The 8,690-nt window shown below is 34.8% G+C and overlaps 1 protein-coding gene across 1 annotated transcript in view; it reads left to right on the top strand.

Annotated features, from left to right (window-relative positions):
- The window catches only part of LOC123247078 (contactin-3-like), a 76,793-nt gene that overhangs the window by 51,160 nt on the left and 16,943 nt on the right, over positions 1-8,690 (top strand). Inside the window, exons 11-12 of the mRNA XM_044675877.1 lie at positions 303-418; positions 5,707-5,893. Of these exons, the coding sequence (XP_044531812.1) occupies positions 303-418; positions 5,707-5,893 (303 nt within the window). The remainder of the gene's footprint in view (positions 1-302; positions 419-5,706; positions 5,894-8,690) is intronic.

Below are 8,690 nucleotides of genomic sequence, written 5' to 3'. Positions count from 1 at the left end.
TTTCTCTCTCTCTCTCTCTCTCTCTCTCTCTCTCTCTCTCTCTCTCTCTCTCTCTCTCTCTCTCTTTCTCTTTCTCTCTCTCTCTTTCTCTCTCTCTGTCTCTCCGTCACTCTCCTAATCGCTCTTTCTTCTCTCTCTCTCTCTTTCTCTCTTCTCTCTCTTTCTCTCTTCTCTCTCTCTCTCTCGCTCTCTCTCTCGCTCTCTCTCTCGCTCTCTCTCTTTCTCTGTCTCTACATATGTGGAGATCTATGAATAGATGATTTATAAATATATGTATTTTAATTTTATTTCTCCCAACGCAGAACCTACAGTAGCTCCATCTCATGTCTTGGCCAGTAGCCTCTCTTCGTCAATAATTGAAGTTTCCTGGGATGCCATTCCTTGGAAAATGAGCAGCGGGCGGTTACTGGGTTACGAGGTAATTCCTTTTCATTCAAAACTGTTGAAAAATCCTATTGAATTCAAAACTATTGAATTCAAAACTATAGATGTATTTGTACAATACGAATGTGTGTTTGATGACTAAGAGTTAGTAATCGAGTATACTGTGAGTCGGATTATGTCCATGTTTTATTACTAGAGCATGCCTAACTAAAACGCTGTCCCCTAAAGCAACTCCTGGGAACCATGAGGGGAATCTCCCTTCAATTTAACAAAGATGTATATGTATTGAGTACCTACTACAAGCTTGGTAACTTGCCTATGTATCAAATATTAAAGTAAGTCCAACTCCCTATATCTAGGGAAACTTCAGTTTAATTTGAGGGATATAATGAACATACACACGAAACTGAAAATAGTGCAAGGTAGAATTGAATTAGCTCTAGTCATTTGATAAATATTATTAAGCAACTACTATATGCCAGAGAATTAGAAATTCATCAAAAGGAAAAAGGTAATTCCTGTTCTCAAGAAGCTAACCATCTAACGAGAGAGACACATGAAAATAGTTTTGGACAAACGAGGTATATACGGGATGAATTGGAGAAAATCAACAGAGGAAAGGCCTTAGAATGAAGGGAGGTGACAAGATTTTAGCTGATACTTGAAGTAAGCTAGGGAATCCAGGAGGCAGAGATGAGGGAGAGATAATCAAGGCTTAGGAAATAACTGATGGATGTACCAGGAGTTGGAAGATGGAGTGTCTTGTACAAAGAATATCAAAGAAACCATTGTCATTGGTTCACAGAGAAGATAAGGAGGATGGGAAGTGTAAGCTGTAAGAACATTAGAAAGGGCAAAAGGTGGCAAAAAAATAATAGAGGATTTTCTGTTTGATCCTGGAGGTGTTAGGGAGCTACTGAAGTTTATTGAGAGGAGGATGTCGAAATATTTGGTAAAAGCCAAGGTGGACAATAAGAATTTGAGGAAAGGCTCTTAGAACCTAAGCTGGATTTTGAAAGACAAAGAGGGATGAGTGGATGGAGCATAGAGAAGTTATTATAAATTAGGGAAATAAAAGCAAAGACACTATGACAGGCTTGAGAATGGTGACAGTTGGACTAAAAAGACAGGAAGACAACAGAGCAAATTGGAAATGGGTGATAAAGGACAGGGGACAGTTAAAGATGATTCCAAAGGTTCCAGGCTGAGTGACTGAGTGCAGTGAGGTGAGTGTTAACAGAGGGAGAGGGGTAGTTAACTTACGTGTGCTATAAGGATAGTAAATTGGGTCCTTGGAGAGCAATGCTAACCCTATCTTAGAAGCAACCAGAAGCCTGAAGCTCAGATCTAATGGTAAATATTTGGAGGCATTGTGTAAAGAATGTAATTAAGTGAATGACACTAGGCGAGCTTTTCAAGGGGCGTGACATAGAAAGAGAAGAAGAGGAGAAAACTGAAATCAAAACTTGTTGAATATACCTCAAGTTAGGAGACAAGAGAAAGAAGAAAAGTGGGGGTAGGAAAAAAGATTTATCATTAATTTCATATAATGTAGAACACATTAGTATGCATTGTAGGTTTTTTGTCATTTAGAAACCTAACGGGTTGGAAGGTTTGACAGGAAAAAAATTATTACAGTAAGTCCAAAATGGCAAAGAGATATTTCTGTGACTTTTGTGGGGAAGAAAATCCTGAAAATATATTTAATAGGAACTTATAAAAATTAGGATTAAGGAAACAATGCTGAGATTTATTTACAAAAGAAAAAGACGTTTAACTTGCCATTCTATCCAGATGAAATTATACTACTTCTTGATTCTAATATCATTTAGAAATTAAGTGACAAGCAATGGCACAGCAAGTGATGCCATTGCCAATAAATAGTTATACTTCTGATACTCTGTTTTTCTTTAGTCTCTTTACATAGGTTTAAAAATTTTAATAACTTTCCTATCTCATATCTCATACTCCGCATGTAACATGCTGAGTAACACGTCATCATTAGTATCCAGACTAATTTATGTTATCTGAAAAGACTGACAGACTCTGACACAAATCTTCTCCTGCCCCCTTCAGTGTGGTGAGAAGGGAGTAGGGGTGGAAGGACTTATGTTCCTGGCCATTAACATCTATTTGCTATTTAGACACTTTGAGTCTAACATGACAATTTCACATTCATTCCTGTCAATGACTTTACATTATCTTAAGTTTCCGATTTAAAAAATAGGAAAATGTATAATTGCAAGAAATGTTAATAGATTTAGCCAATGCTTAGAGAAATCTGTTTAAATATGTGTGGCTAGCAGAGCAATTAATCAGAAGATGACATTGGTGGCCACAGGGGCCAAACACATGGGCAAGGATAATGTTTGTTTCCTGTTACATTAATGCTTAAAGAAATGTGCTAAAAATTTGAGTACTTCTCAGGACAAAGGGAGAACTCACCAGCAAAGCTTGTTTATAAATTTGATTTCCTACCACCTATGAATTTTGTAAAGTTGCCCAAAACTAATCATTGTTGTTAAAAACAAACTATAGTAACACACCAGGAAAATCATACAAATAAACCATGTAAATAAGCTTGAAATTGAATAAAATAGAGGTTATTGGACAATCTAAACTATATTATCTACCTCAGTGGAATTTGTTCAACAAACTACTTTTCTTCCCCTTTGCAGATATATCAAAAGAGGACTATTAATTTGCTAAAATACATTTTGAACTATAGTTCAAATTATATAGTAGCTAAAATGGAAAACAAATTTAAAAGCCCTTTCCTAAGATTTCCAGGTTAACATTGTTCGTAATTCACATTTTGATCAAAAAACAACTCAACTTTAATGGATGATCCATTCATTTTCTTATCAGACATGTGTGATAAGAGTAGGTGATTGCAGCAAATACCACATTTAAGGATCTTTAGAACAATGGCTCTCAAAATTCTGTTTTTTCAGTTTTTTGGAGGTTTCATGGGTTGCAACAACTCCTATGACTCATTTAGTATAAATAGACTATTTTGCAAGTAAAGATATGGAGTCACAAACAATTAAGTGACAAAGTTAAGATCGCATAGCCTGTGTATGCACAACAGAGCTGGTATTACAGATTTCTATGATCCAAATTTTTGAAAAGTTCAAGAAATGAATTTCTAATACCTTTTTTTTGACTGAGCATTGTCCCACGTAAGGAACAATAAAACCTTGTTAAACTGAGACTCATGGAATGGGGGAAAATGGATTTTAAATGCGATGCACTTCAGGTGTCTATTAGGTTTGTTAAGGAATAGCAGGGCATCTTTTATTGACTGAGAAAAAGCAAATACTTACAATCAGATAAATTTTTAAGTAAATTGATACTGGCTTAATGAGGTTTTTTGATATAGTTTTAGAAATTAAGTTCAAGAAAGAGTCTCCTTAACAAAGTAATAAAATTTATGTTACACTGAGTTACATTTCAAAAGTCATAAGAAGCCAATTCAATGCTTATTGCTTTTTTCCCCCATTTTTTTCTCCTTGTGATCTTTGATAAAACATATTTGAGAAATATTTGTTTCCCCAGAAATCTGTCAATCTGTAGATTTCTGTCAATAATCTTTAGGCATAATGTGGAAAGAGTACCCCTTGAAAATCAAGATAAATGAAGAGGAAAAGGGTGGCTAACTATTTTGTTTCCCAAAGAAACTTTTCTGAGCTTCAGTGTGAATCCTTTGGATATGGAATCAAAGGAACTGGTTCAACATTGGTTTTACCACTAACTACTTTGTGACTTTGGGCAAGTTATATGATCCATGTAGGCCTAAGTTTCCTTATCTGGAAAATGAGAGAGCAAAACTGAATCATCTAAATTCTAGAAGGTTCCTTCTATCTCTCAAAGTATGATCCTAGGGATGATACTTCAGTGATGCTACTAGTCACATCCAAGCTCCAATTTAACAATGGTTTCTCTACAAAACAGGAATGTTAACAATTTAAAAATTAACCGAATTTCTAGGTAATAAGTACCTGATTCTTAATGTTTATTCTATAAACATATAAAATGCTGTGGATTATATAAAGCAGAGTGAAAGATTATAAGAAGTAAAAGCCTCCTAAAATTAGAAAGATTGGTGATAGGTAAATTGAACCTCCAGAATATGTGAGACCCAATTTAGCTGGCTCATCCCCAAAGAATCTGTAGTTGAAACTTTAAAGAATATGACAGGTAACAAAATGGAAATGATCTATAAATATTCCTCTCACAAATTATTTTCACTCTGATGATGAATTCTGAGATCTCATTCTATGTGATTAAATGAAAATGGTGGCTAAAGAAGATGAATAAATGAAGAAGCGCTGTATAATAGTAAGCACACACATGGAATCAATCAATGAATATATAAGCATTTACTAATTGCCTACTATGGACCAGGAAGTGTGTTAGGTGTTAGAAGAAGAAAAATACAGTAGTGAAACACTCCTTGTACTCAATTAGGTTACCTTTTATCAGGAAAGATAACATGTACCTACATAAATATATACTTGTATTATATTAATTTTACATATTATATAATAATATATTCATTAAATTATGTCTATATTTATATATACATATATATTTATGTAAGTACATGGTTTTAAGTATAAATATATTTATAAATATATATATACACACATATATATGTATATCCTTATTGGAGGTGACACAATTTTGAGAGCATTGAGGGTATGATTTTCAACAAATATTGGTGGTATATAATAACAATGATACTGACTTTGTTTTATAGCACCAACTATTTTCTAGATGCCCTGTCAGATGGGCACTAGAGGTATTACTATCTTTCTTTTGCAAATAAAGAAACTGATATTCAGAGAAGTCAATTCACTTCGCCAGGCTTACACAGATACTTGGTTATGGAGGAGAGATTTGAACCCTGTCATTTTTGACTCTGGGTCCAGTTCTACATAGATATTAAATGATTGAAAGAAAAAAAAACCTGAGTTGCCATGCTCCGATGGATTAGCTGGCAGAAGACACCAGCAAGTGCTTTTTCTTCTCTATAAAATCTTTATGAGAATGAGAGTATCTTTTTATTAAAATTTGAGGAGGGAAAAGACTTTTATAAATGATATTCTGCAGCAGATCTCATCTTCACAGTCGTACAGTTACAAAGAGGGTCAAGTTTCATGAATGTGGTCATTTAATATTTATCTAAAACCCTTTTCTTAGCAATTTTATCTTTTTAAAATAAAACAGTATCACTGAAGAAAAACTCATACTTTGTGCAAGATGGTCTTTCGTGAATAGCAGCAACATCAGTGCCCTGCATTTTGTACCCCTTTTTAGATTCGCTATTGGAATAATGGAGGCAAAGAAGATTCATCGAACAGAGTCAAGGTCATGGGGAATGAGACATCGGCCCGACTCCAGGGCCTGCAGAGCAACTTAGTATATTATACTGCTGTCCGAGCATACAACAGTGCTGGGACTGGGCCTTTCAGTGCCACTGTGAATGCAACCACAAAGAAAATGCGTGAGTATTTTCAGATCCTTTGAATGGAAAGGAAGGAGCCCCATATGGTACATAATTTGCATTTAAAATGAAGACCATATGTGTCACTGGGGATGACCAAACCAATTATTGTTTCNTCCTTGCCTAGGGCACACAGGTAGTAAATGTCTGAGGTGGATTTTGAACTCTGGACTTCCTGGACTTCCAGGCCAGGTGCTCTATCCACTGGGCCATCTAGCTGCCCTTCAATAGGTCAACATTTATATCTTCTCCCCCTCAAAAAATAAAAATAAAAATCCCAGCCAGAGAAAACAGTGTTTCTTACCAGATGGAGTAATCTGTTAGTGATTGTGAACAGAAATTTGGACACAACTCAGAATCACCAGTGTGAAGGTTGCTTTCTAATCATCATAAATCCACAAGCAAATCAATGCTATTTGATTTCTCAGTCTTCCTTAGATGTTCCAGATAAACTACTATTACCCATGAATAGTGGATTACTTTTCTTATCTTATTACATTCTCATTATTTGACCATTTGACAGATGAAAAATTACTTCTCACCATACTTTTCTCTCAAGAAAATATCACCAGCAAATATTATTCAGCCCAAATACCTGACTGCTTTTATTCTTCCAAGACAATATCTATGAAAACTCTGTATGTTTGTATCAGAATTTATCCATTATTAAGTGGTTTATATTTTTAAAAATACACAAAATTAAGAGAGCTTGGATGTGATATTACTACTCTGGTCTGTATTTCCATCAATAGCATATCCATATCATGATACATTATCTTATATTTTAAAATATGCTTTTCTGTTTCCTTAAAATATTGGGAAATCATTAACGCATATTTCTCTTAACATGCATCAATATGAATATCATTTTTTCAACTGTGTTTAAATTTTATAACATGAACACTTTATTCTTCAGTTTTGGAATTTCAGACCAAACAGTGCTTGCCACTAAATCCGCAGGTTTTCACTTCATTAAACTCTGCTTTTTGGTGGGTGGTTAGACCTGGGGTTTCACTGGGATTGGAGAACTTTCCATTGTGGCAATTCCATCCATCCACTGATACAGCTTAGCTCTCCATCAACAATATATTATATCAGAGAGTTGCCCAGAACAGAGTACGTATATCCATCAGAGGCCAGTACAGAGACAGGGCCTCTTGACCCCAACACTAGGCCTCCCTGCTCTATATGTCTGTGAAAAACTGATTTGTCTGCCAAATTCAGAAGATAAGCAGGATTACAGGGGAAATGCCTAACCTGTTTAAAGCCAACTCTTTTAATTACTTTATCATGTCAATTTGCAGGCAACTAATGTAATCCCTTTAAATCAGTCTTGTCTAATTGCTTAAAAAGACCAATGAGACTCCCACTTGTCAGGCTTGGTTAGCTGTTAGACCAAGTATTATCTCTTTCAAAATAAGAGAAAACAATTTTCTTTTGAAATATCATAGAATTCAGATTTCTCAGGAAATACATTTGATTTCATAAGGTTTAAATGTTTATGATGGCATTCATGCTATAATAATAGCTGACATTAATATAGTCATTTAAATTCTAGAAAGCACTTTCCATCTATTTTCTCATTTGAGTCTGTATTACAACAATTCTGTGTTGTATGGATGTTTACTGTCTGCATTTTACATTTGAAGAAACCGAGACTGGAAGAACAGCTTAGCACAGGCAGCTAATGCCTATGGGGGGATACGTGTCTTTCTAATTGCATACAAGATTATCATAGCAGAGAAAAACTATACATTTAACAATTTCTGACCTGATGAAATCAGACAATTACAATTTGCCACCAAAACTAAGTGACACAGTGCAGAGAGCACTGCACCTGGCATCAGGAAAACCTCCGGTCAGTTCTTACCTCACACACTTCCTGGCAAGCCATCTAAAAACCTCTCTCAACCTCAGTTTCTTCAAATATAAACTGAGAATAATAATACACCTATTGTGAGGGTCAAATGAGATATGCTGAGTATTTTCAAACCTTAAAAAGCTAGCTATGTGAATACAAATTAGGGACAGTAATAATAGAAATTGTAGAAGTGGTTGTAGGTTGTTATAAATAATTATAGTAGTAGTAGTAGTGTAGTAGTAGTAGTAGTAGTAGTAGTAGTAGTAGTAATAGTCTAGTAGTAGTAGTAGTAGTAGTAGTAGTAGTGTAGTAGTAGTAATAGTAGTATAGTAGTAGTAGTAGTAGTAGTAGTAGTAGTAGTAGTAGTAGTAGTAGTAGTAGTAGTAGTAGTAGTAGCAGCAGCAGCAGCAGCAGTGATAAGACTCAGTTTAAGAAGTGAGTACATCACTCTTAAAGAAGGGAACCACAGGAAGAAGATAATAATTATGTTCTAAAATTAAGTTTTTACAAATGTTGCACTTAAAACCTTTAAAAAATTTTTACAAATGTTCCATTTAAAAGTTCCATTCAAGAAGATTTTAATTCATGATAAAGAGAAACTTTCTTATCATTAACAGAGCTAGAAGGGAGCACAAGGAATATATTGTCTGACCTCCTAATCCCAAATTAGGGAACTGATCTTTTAGATGCCATCAGTTTTCAAGACTGTGCTGCCTAACCATGGAATTGGAAATATGATTAAGTAGTAAGTTTCCTGTTACTGGATGTATTCAAGAACAGGTTAAATAATTTTGTCAAGGATGTAATAAGAGCTGTCCATACATTCTGTGTCAGATAAGAATCCTCATGTCCCTTTTTAACTTTCAGATTCTGTGATTCTATAAGGGAGGGAAAAAAAGACTCTCATTAATGCCCAAACTCTGAAGTTCAAAGAAT

This window comes from Gracilinanus agilis, chromosome 1 (assembly GCF_016433145.1).
Source record: "Gracilinanus agilis isolate LMUSP501 chromosome 1, AgileGrace, whole genome shotgun sequence".
Classification (NCBI taxonomy): Eukaryota; Metazoa; Chordata; class Mammalia; order Didelphimorphia; family Didelphidae; genus Gracilinanus; species Gracilinanus agilis.
The sequence above is the reverse complement of the archived record's forward strand: the minus strand, read 5'-3'. Positions and strand labels throughout refer to the sequence as shown.